This window comes from Bombus huntii, chromosome 1 (genome assembly GCF_024542735.1).
Source record: "Bombus huntii isolate Logan2020A chromosome 1, iyBomHunt1.1, whole genome shotgun sequence".
Classification (NCBI taxonomy): Eukaryota; Metazoa; Arthropoda; class Insecta; order Hymenoptera; family Apidae; genus Bombus; species Bombus huntii.
The window spans coordinates 392,750-409,727 of NC_066238.1; the positions used below are offsets into that span (position 1 = coordinate 392,750).

At 32.5% G+C, this 16,978-nt stretch overlaps 4 protein-coding genes and 1 long non-coding RNA gene across 9 annotated transcripts; 1 reads left to right on the forward strand and 4 right to left on the reverse strand.

Annotated features, from left to right (window-relative positions):
- Positions 1-2,738: 2,738 nt before the first annotated feature.
- Positions 2,739-3,964, reverse strand: LOC126870460 (uncharacterized). Its single transcript, XR_007691342.1, has 5 exons — positions 3,819-3,964; positions 3,550-3,593; positions 3,325-3,368; positions 3,080-3,129; positions 2,739-2,879 (listed from the first exon to the last, which is right to left on the reverse strand). It is a non-coding gene; the product is annotated as an uncharacterized LOC126870460 (long non-coding RNA).
- A 1,069-nt stretch (positions 3,965-5,033) lies between these two features.
- Positions 5,034-5,676, reverse strand: LOC126870452 (60S ribosomal protein L28). The gene is made up of 3 exons (XM_050628199.1): positions 5,580-5,676; positions 5,235-5,477; positions 5,034-5,156 (listed from the first exon to the last, which is right to left on the reverse strand). The coding sequence occupies exons 1-3, from the start codon at positions 5,664-5,666 to the stop codon at positions 5,070-5,072; spliced, it is 417 nt and encodes a 138-aa protein (XP_050484156.1). The 5' UTR covers positions 5,667-5,676; the 3' UTR covers positions 5,034-5,069.
- On the reverse strand, positions 5,579-7,414 carry LOC126870421 (S-adenosylmethionine sensor upstream of mTORC1). Of its 2 annotated transcripts, XR_007691326.1 has the most exons (4): positions 7,264-7,414; positions 6,222-7,171; positions 6,065-6,103; positions 5,579-5,676 (listed from the first exon to the last, which is right to left on the reverse strand). XR_007691326.1 is itself a non-coding variant. In XM_050628133.1 (2 exons), exons 1-2 carry the CDS (start codon positions 7,393-7,395, stop codon positions 6,239-6,241), a joined length of 1,065 nt encoding a protein of 354 aa, XP_050484090.1. In that variant the 5' UTR covers positions 7,396-7,414; the 3' UTR covers positions 6,133-6,238. The 2 variants fall into 2 exon arrangements, 1 of the variants encoding a protein (XP_050484090.1); XM_050628133.1 differs by lacking the exons at positions 5,579-5,676; positions 6,065-6,103 and having other exon boundaries at positions 6,133-7,171.
- LOC126870442 (ubiquitin-conjugating enzyme E2 G2) lies at positions 6,156-8,621 on the forward strand. 3 transcript variants are annotated; one of them, XM_050628172.1, is made up of 4 exons: positions 6,156-6,255; positions 7,793-7,874; positions 8,014-8,169; positions 8,256-8,621. In XM_050628172.1, the coding sequence occupies exons 3-4, from the start codon at positions 8,037-8,039 to the stop codon at positions 8,513-8,515; spliced, it is 393 nt and encodes a 130-aa protein (XP_050484129.1). In that variant the 5' UTR covers positions 6,156-6,255; positions 7,793-7,874; positions 8,014-8,036; the 3' UTR covers positions 8,516-8,621. The 3 variants fall into 3 exon arrangements, with proteins under 3 accessions (XP_050484129.1, XP_050484141.1, XP_050484123.1); XM_050628184.1 differs by having other exon boundaries at positions 8,051-8,169; XM_050628166.1 differs by lacking the exon at positions 6,156-6,255 and adding an exon at positions 7,519-7,667 and having other exon boundaries at positions 8,051-8,169.
- A 3,576-nt stretch (positions 8,622-12,197) lies between these two features.
- Positions 12,198-16,911, reverse strand: LOC126870416 (putative uncharacterized protein DDB_G0277255). 2 transcript variants are annotated; one of them, XM_050628110.1, is made up of 6 exons: positions 16,592-16,911; positions 15,848-15,944; positions 15,537-15,727; positions 13,625-15,430; positions 13,362-13,530; positions 12,198-13,271 (listed from the first exon to the last, which is right to left on the reverse strand). In XM_050628110.1, the coding sequence occupies exons 3-6, from the start codon at positions 15,651-15,653 to the stop codon at positions 12,877-12,879; spliced, it is 2,487 nt and encodes an 828-aa protein (XP_050484067.1). In that variant the 5' UTR covers positions 15,654-15,727; positions 15,848-15,944; positions 16,592-16,911; the 3' UTR covers positions 12,198-12,876. The 2 variants fall into 2 exon arrangements, with proteins under 2 accessions (XP_050484067.1, XP_050484077.1); XM_050628120.1 differs by lacking the exon at positions 16,592-16,911 and adding an exon at positions 16,387-16,584.
- Positions 16,912-16,978: the final 67 nt, after the last annotated feature.

Consider the following 16,978-nt stretch of genomic DNA (forward strand, 5'->3'; position numbering starts at 1 on the left):
TTCAAAGGTTTTTTAGTCTTCGCTTGCCGCAATTACCTTGATCTTTTACGCGTTAATACAAGATACTAAAACAAATGATCAAAGGAGAAGAAAATCGATGGGAATAAGGCGAATGGCGTTGGTAACTCGAGGCAACTTCTTTTTAGAATATTTCGCGTGGCTCGCGTAGCGGTATTACGTACGTACGATCGACGATTTTTGTCCGCCCACGTCATAGGGAACCGCTCGACAAGCGCAACGTCCAAGAGAAGAAGACGAGTGGCCATAGCGAGAGAAGCCTGAGATACCGTGGAATATATAATGTTTTAATTTCGCGGAAAATCTGATGATGTAATTTCAGGAGTAGGGCGACGCCCAGCAATTGTTTCAACCGGCTTTCACTCTTGCATTATTCATGATTCTTTTCTTTTTTCCTCGTCTACCAGAACACCGCCTAACCTCTCCATCCTTTTCTCCCTTTTTCCCCCCATTCCTTCTTCCTTCCTCTGATTCTTGTCCCCTTCCCAATTCTCCCTCTCAGTTTTCGTCACCACTCCACCTACTTACATCTTCGTCCGTCCTCCTCTCTCGTCCCTTCTTCCCATTTCTCCTCCCCTCGCGCTTCTTTTCTTTTTTTCTCTCTCTTTTTCCATCGCTATGTCTCTCCGTCGTTCTCTCTCCCTGGCTCTTTTCGTCATCTCGCCGTTCCATCCTCTTTTCGCACGCCGACCTACCATCCGTCCGTCCTCGTCGTTCTCACAGTCCGGATACTCTTTGGCTATAGGGTAGAAGGTTGGAAGTGCTCGTGGCAGGCAGGCAGCAGTGTCTGCCCCACCGTGAAACCTTCTGTCATTGCAGCCTTATTTTCTTTCTTTTGCGGCCGAGAGCAGCTTCAAGGCACGGGAGAAAAGACGGTTAAGAAAATCGATCGAGGCTCACGCGCGCTCCTCGCCGGAAAAACGATAGAGTTCGTTCCTCGAATTATGAAAAGTGGTGTCTCGTTAAACTCTCCTCAGGGGCGAAAGGAGGAAAAAAACGCGAGACGCTCCTCTTCCAACTTTTCAGCCTTGCCACTACGTGATCCCATGGCTGAATCTGCCTATTACGGGATCGAAGGATAGTAGAAATGATCCTGGTACGCCTAACGCGCCGAAAATACAGTTCCATCGATCCAACGCTCGAACGTTCCTGTACAAAGACCTTCGAAAGTTTAAAAGATGGCACTACTCGGTGTCATCGATACTATTTTGTTACGAGTTTCGAACGTCGCTCTTGAAATCCTTACGTCGAATATTAAATTCCTTCGCGGGCTACGACACATTCCCTCGAAACGTGTCAACGAAAGCAGAGTTTCCTTATCGAGCATGGTTGAAGGAATCGCGAACGAATCCGATTAACGACGAGAACGTAGCAGCGATTCTTTTTAATAAAACACGAACGCTAGTACGTGAGTACAAACTCGGAAAACTATTTTCTTTGCGAAAGGTTTCGAACAAAGAGCCGCCGTTTCGCTCGTGACCAACATTAATAAAATGCTAATACCACGATGTGATATTAAGCCGATATCGAATAAGTATTAAACATGCAGCCACCGCCGGTTCACGAAATTGAAATTCTTCGCGCAAATATCCCAGCCTTTTGTGAAAATTATACGACTGTTGGGAAAGAAGGGCATCGCATCGATACTTGCCATCGGAACTCTTTTATCTTCGATCCAACGGTAACGAAACGCCTTTATATTTTGCGAATATGAGAAAAAAGAACTCTGAAACTTCTAGTTATTATTTAAGCTGAATCGCTTCCGAGTCAGTTACCGAAATTAGTTATCGCTGTCCATACTTGTAAGAAATACGATTGCCAACAAGTACCAGCTTCGATTGATCTTTCTTAATCGAAATCGGACAGATCTTTTGCGTAGTCGGTATCGGTATCATTTTTCAAAAGCTACCTACTATTCCTTGGCAAACGATACTAAAATAAGAACTACCGTTACGTTTCAGTCGTTCGCTGATCAAATCAGCATTTAATCTGTTTAAATCAAACGTAGTAACTTACCTCGAACCTTCCATAAATCTGATCAAACAGTTCAAGACAAATCAATTGTTAGCTTTACTACGAAATTTAATATTGCTCAGTTCCATATCCAGTACGTTATATTTAGCATATCGGGTAAAATTTAAATACAATTTTTATGTAATTTATCTACTTCGATTCTTTATGGAATTTCAAATGTGTCCAGTAATAAAAGACGCAAGAGTTTTATAGTAAAAATAAGGGACAAAAATGAACTATCAATGACCTCGTGCATTATAATCTTGTTAACCTCGTCGGTACGAGAATCGACTGCCGCCGAATATATCCTCCTGAATATATGCTCACGGTCGAGCGTCGACTAAAATCGGCAATCGTAAAAACCGTACATACACACTGTCGTCTTTAATCGACTGTTTATGTCCTTCTGCTTCGCCTTTCTGCAAACTTCGTCATAACTGTCTTTCGACTAATGTGCAATTTCCCAATTTAAATAGTTATTGGATTTCGCTTAATTTAGATAAATGTCACGATTGGTGTCAAACGACACTGCGCGGCAGACGAGCGTCGTACCGAAGAAGTTGATGGCCGTCGTATCGTATCGCGATCTCTCTAAATGTATAATTCTGAAGAAGAAACCATATCACTTTCAATAAATTGCTGCGACAAATGTTGATACAACTACGTGTAACGATTCTAAAAGAGGAAAAAGTAAAAAGAAAGCCGTATTTATCATCCATGTTTTTATTAGCATATGTAAAATAAACATATATCGAATTGCTATATCGTACTACTACATTATTATGCTATTCTTTTTCGTATTCTCAGTTCAGTCCAAAAGTATCCGTCGTCCTCCTACGATCATTAACCTGCACAAAATATAAAAAATACATATACTTCTACTGTTTCTTTTATACAAGTACAATAATTAAGTCAAATACGCTATGTTCAGAAGTAGCAAATTCAAAATCATGGCTCTCATAGATCTTGGTGATCGAATCATCACGACGGCATAGACATGTAAGGCGAAAATCATTTAATTTTGGACATCGATAAGTAAATTCCTTACCTCTCTTGCGAAGCGTTAACTTTTAAGCATCATCCTTAGATCCCAATCGTCTATACAAAAAAAAAAGACAAAACACAAACTATATTAACTGTACTTCTCATTTTCTATCAATTACTTTTTCGCACGAATTAATCAGTTTAGCAAATACTGTGACTAATCATGGCATTCATAGATCTTGGTGGTTCGAGATCTCATCATTTGTAGTTTAATAAGAGATAATCTAATTAATAAAACATTATACTTACATTTTACTATAATTGCCTTCCGCAAGCGTTGTTTGTCTATGAACCTGAAATGATTTATATTTAATAATAATAATGTTCTTATCTTTGTAAAGTAATATTGTCATTTATACGATTCAGTTAGCAAATACTGTGACTAATCATGGCATTCATAGATCTTGGTGGTTCGGGATCTCATCATTTGTAGTTTAATAATAGATAATCTGATTAATAAAACATAATGCTTACATTTTACTATAATTGTCTTCCGCAAGCGTTGTTTGTCTATGAACCTGAAATGATTTATGTTTAATAATAATAATGTTCTTATCTTTGTAAAGTAATATTGTCGTTTATACATTTCAGTTAGCAAATACTGTGACTAATCATGGCATTCATAGATCTTGGTGGTTCGGGATCTCATCATTTGTAGTTTAATAATAGATAATCTGATTAATAAAACATAATGCTTACATTTTACTATAATTGTCTTCCGCAAGCGTTGTTAGTCTATGAACCTGAAATGATTTATATTTAACAATAATAATGTTCTTATCTTTGTAAAGTAATATTGTCATTTATACGATTCAGTTAGCAAATACTGTGACTAATCATGGCATTCATAGATCTTGGTGGTTCGAGATCTCATCATATATAGTTTAATAAGAGATAATCTAATTAATAAAACATTATACTTACATATTACTATAATTGCCTTCCGCAAGCGTTTTTAGTCTATGGACCTGAAATGATTTATGTTTAATAATAATAATGTTCTTATCTTTGTAAAGTAATATTGTCGTTTATACATTTCAGTTAGCAAATACTGTGACTAATCATGGCATTCATAGATCTTGGTGGTTCGAGATCTCATCATTTATAGTTTAATAATAGATAATGTAATTAATAAAACATTATACTTACATTTTACTATAATTGCCTTCCGCAAGCGTTTTTAGTCTATGGACCTGAAATGATTTATATTTAACGATAACAATATTCTTATCTTTGTAAAGTAACATTGTCATTTATATATTTCAGTTAGCAAATACTATAACTAATCACGGCACTCATAGATCTTGGTGGTTAAAAAGTTTCGTCGTAACATTACCTCACGGAGAAAACTAATTAACATAATATTAAAAAATTGTACTCGCTCGATTTAGACGCTGCGGAACAACCAAGTACATTTGCATTTAAACCTAGAAATATTGTTAATATTAATGATATTGCTCTATTCAAGCTTACATATAAATAATATCCACGATTTTACAGATATTGCTATTACAGATAGCAAATACAAAATTTAACCATGTCAATCATCGATCTTGCTGGTTAAAAGAATCATCGTCGTCAGAGCCAAAAAGAACGATGCAACTCACCTAAGTAAAAGTGCCTTCCTAATATCCTAGCAATATACTAATTCTGTAATTGAAATAAATAATATCAACTTAAACATATTTTCCAAATCGAATATCGGATTAGATAACTCACCTTTCACAATGTATGTACGATCTTCTACGCTTATCTATGTGCAATCTATTTAATAGGAATTTTTAAATAAATATATTGAATATAACTGTAAAGAAGAAATACTACAATTAAAATTAAAGTATCTATGTTTCTCCCGATAAATGACAATTATCGTAGGCAACTAAATTAGTTACATCTTGGTGAAATAATTAATAAGTAAGTTAATAAATCTTCTTCACAGTATATGTCATGTCTGTAAATTTACATTAAAATGTATATTTATTAATGTACACAAATTAATCAGCCTTTTTGGTTGTACGGGTCTTCTTAGCAGGTAAAGGCTTCTGAGAACGTAACACAGCACTAGCGCGACGCAAGGCAGCCTGAAAATATTACGTGTATTAAAACTTCTTTTAAATAGGTTATAAATATATTCTACTTCTTATTCCAAATTAATTTACCTTTGTAAGGTCTACACGATACTTGTTCTTTGTAAGCAATCGCTTCAACTTATATAGAGAACGACGAGCTCCGGCTTTCATTGTACACCTAACCGTAGCTTTTGCAGGCTTGTTCATAGCTTTAGCTTTTTTATATACTACAGTAAATCCTTTTTTATCAGCCGTATCAACAACACCTACGCTTTTCCTATGAATCAAACCAGAATAACGGTAGCTACTCAAATTGTTCAAATTATTTGGTTCCTGAAAGTTTATATCACACGTCAAACTATAAATTCTCATGAAAGTCATTAGCTGCGAAAAGAAAATCGTTCGATCATACAACAGTGTATATGTAATACAAACCGTAGAAAATGGTTTATTAATGTTACGTTTCTTCAAAAGGAATGCATTATTATTGCGAATAATCATCCAATTTAAATGGGACGACATTTTGAACGATCTGAAAGAATTATATATATATTAAAATTTTGTATTAATCTTACCTATGTACATGCATAAATATGAAAATTGGCATCTGCATGATAACCTATACAGTGATCAAAGAAAATAAAGTATTTTCTATTCAATTTATTAAAAATTTGCTAAATTCTTCGGTTTCTTTTAACGAAATACTTGATCGATCTACCTTATTAGACGTTACAGCTAATAAAAAATACGATATCCAAATATCATAAACGGTAAAAGTAATCTCACCACGTGTGCACCTAACGAACAGAAGTTAGAAAAGAACATTCAAAATGGCGTGTATAATGAATAAGATGAATTCTAGGAAACTATATGAAAGTATGTCCCTATACGTAACCAGATATAACATAAAAAAAAATTACCATAAAATATTTCCGTCGCTAGAATTAACATGACACAATCTGAAAAAATAAAAATAAGATTCATCAAAACTAGTTAAAAATGTCAATATTTATTTTTTGCCGCAATTCTTTATCAGAGTTTTATCTATGTTTACAATTTTAAGAAATAAAAATTAACCGTTAATCTTGCTTGTGTTACATTTGCTCAAAAGGTAATTCATTGAACATAGTCATTACTTCATTCGTATCGTACTCTTGTTTATCTCGTTCTTTAATTTTGTTAGATACATCTCGGAAATCTTGCGGAATATAAATTGAAGTATCATCTAAAAATAAAGGATCATCCTGCGGCAGTACTTGTAAATTCGCCCACCTTGATGCAACATGTTTAAACACACATTTTCTGAATATTATGCAATGTATATGTTGCAATTTTTCGTATTTTATTCTCATAAATCCTAATTTACTCAGGACGTATCTCCATGATTTTATGATCTTGGCATTTGCATTAACATGTTTTGAATCAGGGCTTATGATAAAAAGTATACCACCTGGTTGCAATAAATCATAGGCTTTTTTACAACATAAATATCTTTGTTTTGGGCAGGGTAAATATTCCAAAAATAAAGAAAATACAACTACCTGAAAATAGTTTTCAGGCAATTGCAAAATTTCTTCTTTATCGTTTGAATATAATGTGTCTTGTCCGATTTGAACATTTAAAAAGTCACAACAAAAAACTTTATCTGGTATACCACTTAGATCTATTGCAGTTACTTCAAATATATCTAGAGCTTCAAATGGATTATAACAACTGCCTACATCCAATAATAATATCTTTTGAACTGACTTCTGAAGATCGTTATCGAAGTTTTCCAATATTTGATTTTCCTGACATTTAATATTTACAGTACAATTTATGGCAACTTCAGTTTTTGACAAATTTGTGTCTATTTTCAGTTTAATATCTTCTTCTCTCAAATCATATTTCTGTCTTCCTTCGTTTAAAAAATATTCTTCACATTGATATTTGATCCATTCTATTCTCGAATACGTTGAACTCTTGGTGTTTAAGTTATTTTCCATCCAGTGGATAGTTGCCAATTTTACCATACAAGAAGCATATTTCTAAAACACATACATAAGGTTATCTTGCAATATCTTACGCGCGAATACCACTATTATTTTATCTTAATATTTATAAAAAAAATTAAACAAACCTGCAGAATGTCTTTACGACATATGTGTCGTTTCCATGCAATCTCAGGACCGTAATCCTGAGCTTCTTGTCGCAACGTGGCATGTGTATTTTTTATAATATCTGCTAAATATTTATGTTCTTCTGTCGCCATTTAAAACATTACATTGTCATTGTTCCAGTTTAAGAACAATATAAGATATAAAACGATTAATTGTTTCTTTAATTACGTATAAATGCGTCAATGATTCTCTCTCTCTCTCTCTCTCTCTCTCTCTCTCTCTCTCTCTCTCTGTCTGTCTGTTACTTTAACCAGTTTTAACCTAATATTCAATTTTTGACGTTTCATTAAATCGCCGTTATTAACCCCTATGACCAAAACAATGGCGGGTTCTGCACTGAGACGATTGATGGCAGAGTACAAACGTGAGAATCAAATTTAATTTCTTGCAGTTGACACTACACTAAAGAAATCGTATAAAACTTTTCCTTTTGCTATTCTTTCTATTTGATTTTAAACGATAATGTAACAAGTACTGCATAACTTGCAGAGTTAACCTTAAATCCACCTGAAGGTATTATCGCTGGTCCAATAAATGAAGAAAATTTTTTCGAATGGGAAGCCTTAATCACGTACGTATTTAAGCAATAAAAATTTGTTTTTTTTATTTATAAAAATCTTTTCTTCACCCGCAAAAATTCGTTTTTATGCATAACGTGTTCATAATAAAATGTCTGCCCCATATTTCCATCTTCTTTTGAATTTTACAAGTTGAACGTCAACATGCGTCATGCATGCATGTTTACAGTGGACCAGAAGGAACATGCTTTGAAGGTGGTGTTTTTCCAGCAAAACTTATATTTCCACCAGATTACCCACTAAGTCCGCCAAAGATGCAATTCACTTGTGAAATGTTCCATCCAAATAGTAAGATTTTTTTTACTGAAATATCAAATTACTATGTTGATTCATCATGAATCCCCAAAAATTAACAAGAATTTACCTTTCTTTAGTTTATGTAGATGGTAGAGTATGTATAAGTATATTACATGCACCCGGTGACGATCCTATGGGCTATGAAAGCAGTGCAGAAAGGTGGAGTCCGGTTCAAAGTGTAGAAAAGATATTGTTAAGTGTGGTAAGTATGTTAGCAGAGCCAAATGATGAAAGTGGAGCAAATGTTGATGCAGCTAAAATGTGGAGAGAAGATCGCGCAGAATTTGAAAAAATCGCCCAAAAGCTAGTTAGAAAAACACTTGGTATTCCACCTTAAATTAAGATGTTTAATACTTTATTGGAAACAAAATTGTAATTAAAATATCATACGATCCAGTGTAAAATACATATTATGTTTGAATTAAAATTTTATTGGAATGTGATATGTACTTACAAACATGTTTTACGGTCATGTGTAATAGTGGTAAAAGTATTGAATTAAAAACGAATTAACAACTCAGGATATTAGTCTTAAAAAATGTATTTTATTTTCAACATTGCCGTACAAACATGGGTAATCAAATACATATGCATTTGTTTACACTTAGAGTACCTTTGACTGAATTAGTTAATGAAGTAATGAACAAAATTTTTTCTTGTGCTCAAAGATATGGGAAATCTGAGTTGTGCAAATGAATTACAAATTACGTATAATTAAACTATGTAAATAATGAATGTATTACAATTACGAACATAGTACTAAGTATTCATTAGTAAACAATTCTCTGTTAAATCATTTTATTGCGATATTGAAAAATATTTACAAAAAGAAGCTGAAATAACATTTTGGATGAGTACATTATAGATATTTGTGGAGTGTAACGAAATTTGTACATTCAAAACTTATAGTAAAATTAATGTTACCATTACAAAATTATAGAAACTTAATTGTAGATGAAAAAGGCTTATAAAAGTAGGATATTTTTTTGAATTTAAACTTAAAGTTCTTTTATCATAAAAGCAAACGAAGATTGTCCTTTTTTTTCTTTCTTTTTCTTTCTCTTTTTTTTTTCTTTTTTGTAGTGTAATACATCTGTTAATGTTTCAATAAGTCATGCACACTTCTGTTGTGCATGTTGGAAAGCATACCTCATATTACTTTAAATATTTACAAAATTGAAAGATTTGTGATAGGTTTCTGATTATCATGCATCCTTCACTCTAATAGCCATCGAACTTGGTGATAAATTATATTAGACTAGAATAAATAAATTGAAGAATATAAAATCATAATTTAAGAAAGAATAATTATTAAAATAACAACAAAGAACTTACATAGTTTTAGCGCTCCCTTCTATTGAAAATATGTTTGGATTATATCTTTGAAAAAGATAAAAAAATAAATACAAATATTTGGAAGTAAATTGATATTTATTAGTAAACAATACTGAACTCCAACTTAAGACGCAATGTTTATGACTAGCACTTGTCAATTATTTATAATAAACAATAATAAAAAATTGTATATATCGGAACATTATAATCAAAGTACGACATCGCGTGTCTCAGAAATATAACTCGTACAAGTAACCTTTAACTTTTCTACTTTTGTTATGGTACCCTTTGCATACATTTACTTATTTTTATACAATTCTGCAAAACCGAATATACATATACAAATATATGTATATATAGTGGGCTAAAATAGCGTTCTAGAACAATACATAAATAACGTGTATTTTAACACAATATCTTAATTGATAAATTAATGTTATACTTTGAATACAATTATAAACTTTGGCATATAAGAAATAAATTATTGTTCTATGCCAAGTGCATTTCCCTTCTTTTTTATAAAAGATTTGTTATAATAATTTTCTAATTAAATATTAAATTGAACCATACATTTTCGTAATCAGATTTAAAGATTTTCTATTTAAAAGGATACTCCTTCAAGAATATTTTAATACCATGAAAGAACACTTTGTCTTGAAAATGTACGGTCAATTGCAAACTTTTACATTAACGATAATATCACATTTTGGTATCAAAAATGTAGAATTAAATTTGTTACTTTCTACATATCCTCATTGGAGAGACATTATAAAAATACGAAGCTGTTATTCAATGCCACGCTTACTTATATATAATCACATAAAAGAAATATCTTTTGAACATATATTATATCGTCCAATAGCACTTGGCATAGAATTTTCGTATTTTTTTTTTTTTTTTCAATATTGATGTTAATAGTAGTGAAACATAATCGAATAAAGTATTGATATTTTTCAATAATGCTAATTTCTTCACAAGAATACGTATGTGCAACTTATATTAATGTAAAATACATTTGTTATAAAATGGTACTAATTCTGCTCTATATACCTGCCACTGTGGCTGAGGTATCATGGTGCCTTTAACCATTAATTATACGCACATGCTTCACATATGTTTAGATTTATCCTTAGACATAGTCTTGTCAGACAATCTGGTAATAGTAATTATATTGCAAAATCTACCACGTGAATATTGAGTATAAAATTTGTTTATTTAGTACTGCAAAGTTCACGAAAGTGCAACAAAAACTTCTGAGCAATATGTATGTATATGTGGCCCTTGCTATTCCATGATTGATGAAGCTGCACAGGAAAAGCAATTTAAAGATAAAATAAAACAAAGATTCGTTAATAAATTTTTCTAGTAACAGTTAGTACATATTTTGTATAAAAACTTTCTCCTTTCTTGAAAAATCTATCTTTATATCAATGCTTCATAGCGAGCTCTGTATAACATTACACAATACAAAATTTATCAAAGTAATGTCTCTGTTTCTGAAGATGAGTTTATACATCTCTTCAGAGGTAAGGGACAAAAATAAAAATATGTATCATTACAATTTACTAAATCTTATCTGAAGCTCCTTTCTACTTTTCGATTTGGTTAGTCGAAATTGTAAATTGAAAACTTTTCACTTGACTTATATAAATTCTTAGTATTAAGCTACAATCTAAAATCTATATAATAATTGCAAATCAAATATAATTCGAGAATGTAAGTTTCGGGAACTTTATCCGAATTAAAAAAAAATCATTTACATAGGTAAAACTACCACTTACCAAAAATTAAATATATAATATAACTAAATTCGATCAAGTGCATTGCACGATGTAATCTTGCTAAGTTTATCTGAGCACAAGAATAAACAGTGACTTCGATTATCTTGATTCAACTGTATAATTTAAGGAATCAGAATTCTATAATTTATAATTTTATATAGCACCAGTCGCTAATCAGTTTTAACAAAGAAGCTCTTACCCTTTCAAGGTAAATATCATTAAACCTTATTTTAAAATTGGCTATAAAGAATGCAAACAAGTGTAATACATTTAAAAGATTGCACATCATATATTAATTATCCTTTATAGACTTAAAGAATCACAAAATATATGTATATCTAATGTGCCAGATATTAATAAATTCCTGGCGATTTAATTATTCTATAAAATCAAGTAATGTACACAAAAATATTTACATTATAAAGCAATCTAAAATAACATGTCCCATCCAAAGATTATTCTTGGAAATGATTATGATAATAATTTGCGGAAAAATACGATTGATGCTTGAATGAAAATATTTATACTATATTATGATTCCATTAATTCGTTGAATATTTTGTCTAAGTTAATCAGTCTGTGGCAGCTACTTCTAAACTTAAAACACGATATAACAACATGTTGAACTGATTAATATTGAGAATATTCTACAGTTGACAGATATAACTGATATTTATATATGCCAGATTATACCTTAATATAATGTGTTACTCTACAGCATCTTTCCATAATTGCTTGCATGTGCATCATATTTAAAATTATTTATTGACTCTATATTGATCATTCAATAAAGTGGAACGTCAAATGTAGGATGTAGATTAACTATATTCATATTCTTTCTATTTACGTTAAAAAACGTATTTTAAACTTTTACAGAAAGTAATGAAATGCATAACTGAATAATCTCTGGCAAAAGCATAATTTATTAACTAAAAACCAATGAATAAAGAACATTATGATTTTAATGTCTATATGAACAGAGTAGTACGAGATATATGGCACGCAAGAAGGAGTTATTCGATCACCGTTTTGCATCATTATACATATATGAATATTATACATTCATTGCATCGTATGAACTCGTAAAGGTATTTTAAAATAAAAGACAGGAACTTATATTAAAACTGATAACATAGAATTTGTTGAGATTACTGTATAAGTGCTCTGGAAATCATTTTATGACAAAATGAGAAAATCATAAATTCAAGATCTGATATCAATCTACTTGTGCATTTTTAATCGTGTCAATATGAATTCTGATTGAAAATTATCTTCGAAGTAATTTTACCTTTTGCTTTCCAATTCGTTTAGTACTTTTATGCGATTAACTATATTTTTCTATATACGAACTGCGTGGAACGGATTACCCTTCTTTTCAAACAGATATAAAAATTGTATATTTCAAATTTAATTTAACGTATAATATATGTAAAAATAGGTTATTCCCATATTTAATCGTAATATTCTTTAACAAAATCATATGGAACGAAATTGTGTGAAATCTTAAATCTTAAACCATACATACTAAACATTTGGCAAGTATTTCACAAAAATGAAGGACAAAAGATTATATATTTGTACCTCACGATAGGCCTTGTGGTGTGAAACAAATCTTCTCTAATTCACCAGTTGAAGAACTAACAGGAGATTCAGCTCTATCGTCCTGTTCAGCTAACTGTTCACTGTAGTAATGAGGCGTGCTCAGGTAATCAATGAGCCGCCGAGGCAGAGGTAGAGTGGGAATAAGATCCCTGCGTACCATCTTCAAAATAACAAATCTGCATGTATGCTGTAAACTTTGAACCTGTTTAAATCTTGACACTGGGTGAAGAAGTTGCACACGCATTGGACCTAACACTGGCCGTCGATGAAGAAAAAACAAATATCGTCCACTACGTGAATGTTCTACCGCATTCTCGATAAAGTCGACAATTGTATGAGACTTGAATTTTGTGCAACTTCCAAAGCTGAAATTACCTACATATACAATGCGCACACGACATTAAAATTGTATTAAAAAAATGACGGTGTATAGAAAAACTGTATCGATAAAAACATAAAACTTACCCTGATCGTGCTCAATTCTTACATGTCGCACACAGCTGTTAAGCCTAAATGATAAGGAAAAAATATAATGATCATCGCTACTGTCTCGTACAATGAATGATCCGTCTGGTTCATTCGACAGTATTTTCTCTGCAGCTTCACCAGATATTGGGCCCCAATACCATCCATACTATTATAAATAAAATTTAATAATTATAATATACCTTAATGCCCAACATAATATAATGACTTTAAAAAGGAAATAAAATGTATAAGTTACATACATCCTTTACTTTCTCAATACTAGCAGCAAAATCCATGCTGGTATCTTCTGCTGGTTCGTCCTCGACTTTTGGCGCAGGTAGAGGCATTTGTGGTGGTATAGAAGTTGGACTTTCACACTTAGATACCATCGTTGTAAGCGCATCTTCCGCTTGTTCGACACATCCTACATGCCCATTGCTTTTCGGCAATGGCGGTAATGCACGCTTAAAAAAAGGTAGCTTTTGTACAGAGGAATCTACCTCTGAGGTAGTATTATTATTATTAGCATGTTGGTCAGAATCAACACCCTCTTCTTCTTCTACAATTTCACCCTGTACAATGCTATTTCTTTTCTCTACGAAATGGTCCGGAGAACCCAAACGCCTGAATCTAAAGATATTGCAAAGTGTTTGTTTCAAATTTAATGAGAAGTTTCGTTGGCTCTTCTTAATCTTTTCTCTTTCAGAATCGACCTTCTCTTTATGTGGCTCATCTTTTACCTTTTTATGTTTAATGCTAACAAACGAATTTTTTTTATGCTTCTTAACATTACCATTATGATTATTGTTATTATTATTATTATTATTATTATTGTTATTGTGAATCAGTCCATTGCTATTTTTGTTTGAAATCGGAGTATCCATCGCTGAATCTGTATGCGGGTTACTATATCTATTGTTATTATTTACACTAATACCTTTTGGCATTGCAAGGTGTACAGGTGTATGACTTATTGGAGCTTTATTATCGCGTTTAATTTTATTTTCACTAGAATCACTGGAGCTTGAGTATAGTGTTTGCAAATATTGACGCACTTCATGTAAAGTCATGTGAATTGGTTCACCAATATTATGCATGTGACCATTAGATGTTCGAGACGTATGTCGACCAGATGTGCCCGGAACGCTATGACGCTTTCCGTTCCCAGTTTCATTGCAGCATACATCGGATAATAGTCTCTGTGATTTTATGACGTGTGTAATAGCTCGAGGTTTTCCACAATAATGCCTTGCTTGCTGAATATGGGCTTCTAATTCACTCTGTGAACTAGCAGACACATTTCTTCTCCTTTTACGATGATGTCTATGACGTTTGGGCCTTTGCGGCGTTCTAAGATCATGCAAAGGTCTAACTACATCTATTGGTACAGTATAAATGTCAGAATCAAAGGGCACATTGTACATATCACTAATCTCACTGGTCGTTAAAACATCATGTGACATAGCAGAGGTGATAAAACTGCTGTCATCCACTTTATGACTCAGTCCTGAGGTATTTATTGAATTATGAGAACTGGACAAACGAGAAGAAGCTAAAGAACATCGTGAATTTGGACGATTCAAAGTGCTATATGGGGTAATTAAAGTGGTAGCTCCCTGACACGATGAAGGTGTCAACAAATCTGTTGCCCAAAGACGTTTTGGATTATATACACTACGAGTTACCACCGGTACATGATTTGTTGCAGGCGCTATTCTTCCTTCTGGCCATGATATTCTACAAGATATTATTAGCGCTTCTTCAATCATCGACTGTACTAAATTTTCGGCATAATCGTCTATTAATTGTGGAACTTTTTGTCTCATTAATCGTGCATAGCTAAGGATCGGTGCAGATGAAGATTCAGAGTTAGGAGGAGAAGGGCTATCTTGAAATTCTGGTGGAGGTTTAATAGCTACATCGACCACTTCAACTTCTAGTTTTCCATCAGCATCAGTCCATCCTGGTCCTTTTTTCAATGTATTAAAATTTTCACCACACATACCATCTGAATAATCAAAAGAATCTTGCGATAAAGATTTACTTTCTATATCGCTTTCTTGCATCTAAAACAAAAGTAAATTATTCGCTCAACTTGAAAAGTATTACATACTTTTAATATGTACTTTACATCTTGTACGAATATGAACATCATACTGCAATAAGCTATACCTCGATTGCAAGATGTGCTCGAACTGAATCGCTAGAAATGGACCCTCCAATTCCACTGCTACCAAGATCACTGAGAGGTCCAGTAGCGCTTAGTGAACATGACGGTGGAGAGTCCATCTCAATACTTTTAGTTTATTTGTTTGTTAAAGGATTTATAATAGCCAAAATTTTTGGAAGTTCCACATTGTCCCCTATAATATTATAGCAGAATTCAATATTACTATTAATATTTTAAATATTACTGGTTAATTGTATAAATCAGCCTAATCGATGAATTAAATTTGGTTTCTCAGTTAAATTAGAATCCTTACCTGAAAATAGCAATTACAAGCAATACGCGAGTGTCTCGTGATCTTCATGTTTATATAAGTACTTGTACTTTTTATATGGTCCATTATGAATAAGAAACTGAAAGGATATTTAAAACAGATTTATGTTAGAGTAATTTAAATTTACATCTCCACGCAACAGTTACAAAAATCTTTCTTCCGTGATTCAAAAGAAATAATTATATTTATTTAATATACTTGTTTAATGTTATTACATTATTTAAAGAAAAAATCGAAAAATTTGACTTTTGAAAAAATGTATTTTACACGCAAACGCATGTAGCGCGCGCGCGCGCGCGCACGCATACACATTCACGTTTCATAAATTTTTAACATTTAACCTTCGATTATGTAAATCATATAAATTTTTCTTGAGCAAATTGAATAGTACGAGTGTACGTGAAACAGAAAGAATCCATGGAGAAACATATTCTTACGAAAAGCATTAGTACTGTCAAAAGATATATGACATAAAAAAACAATATGTCTTGATATCACTTCATAAAGAAATTTAGACCCACGTTAGCGTAGTACAGACTGAAATTGGGATATCCTTCGGTATGATTCATCTTTTAGCTGTCTATTGTGCAAAATATTCGAAATATCTTGATCAAGGTACATGCCGTACAATGAGCACTTTAATATCCCGGCAAGGTTGATGTTTGCATCGTAGATAGTAGTGGACTACGTTTGACGTTTCGAAAGTTAGAAGTGGATTTTACGTACTTATGCTAGGTTACTTGCAACTCGTTCGCATTCACGTAATATTTGTCAACGAAGCAAAGTATCAGAAAAACGTTCATCGTTGTCACATAACGTTCGTTCGACAGACAAATCAATATTTAAAAGACAAACGCAAGTCCTTCACGTTACAGTTTACTCCATGTCGGTTCCGTTCCCACATTCCGTCTGTCATGCTGAGGAAGACTTCTATTCGAGTACTTTCCGGGATCGACGATGCATTTCACAAAAGGAGGAACTGCAGCCACCAATGTGGTTGCACAATTCGAAATGGTTTTATGTACGTAGTTAGTCATACATTTTCAAATGGCCAACATTCGCAAATAAAATATAATTTGTTTAATGCAAAACCATACTTATTTATACAATTTA

Bases quoted from the DNA above. Each gene is read 5' to 3' on its own strand.
- LOC126870452 (XM_050628199.1), bottom strand. From the start codon at position 5,666: ATGTCGTCCCATTTAAATTGGATGATTATTCGCAATAATAATGCATTC. The intron at 5,478-5,579 runs GTTTGTATTACA...ATAAACTTTCAG, and splicing joins TTAATAAACCATTTTCTACG to GAACCAAATAATTTGAACAA. The intron at 5,157-5,234 runs GTAAATTAATTT...TAATATTTTCAG, and splicing joins ATCGTGTAGACCTTACAAAG to GCTGCCTTGCGTCGCGCTAG.
- LOC126870416 (XM_050628110.1), bottom strand. From the start codon at position 15,653: ATGGACTCTCCACCGTCATGTTCACTAAGCGCTACTGGACCTCTCAGT. The intron at 15,431-15,536 runs GTATAGCTTATT...CTTTTGTTTTAG, and splicing joins GAGCACATCTTGCAATCGAG to ATGCAAGAAAGCGATATAGA. The intron at 13,272-13,361 runs GTAAGTTTTATG...TTGTATATGTAG, and splicing joins AAGAATTGAGCACGATCAGG to GTAATTTCAGCTTTGGAAGT.
- LOC126870442 (XM_050628166.1), top strand. From the start codon at position 7,613: ATGACCAAAACAATGGCGGGTTCTGCACTGAGACGATTGATGGCAGAG. The intron at 7,668-7,792 runs GTGAGAATCAAA...CATAACTTGCAG, and splicing joins ATTGATGGCAGAGTACAAAC to AGTTAACCTTAAATCCACCT. The intron at 7,875-8,050 runs GTACGTATTTAA...GCATGTTTACAG, and splicing joins GAATGGGAAGCCTTAATCAC to TGGACCAGAAGGAACATGCT.
- LOC126870421 (XM_050628133.1), bottom strand. From the start codon at position 7,395: ATGGCGACAGAAGAACATAAATATTTAGCAGATATTATAAAAAATACA. The intron at 7,172-7,263 runs GTTTGTTTAATT...TATGTGTTTTAG, and splicing joins GTCGTAAAGACATTCTGCAG to AAATATGCTTCTTGTATGGT.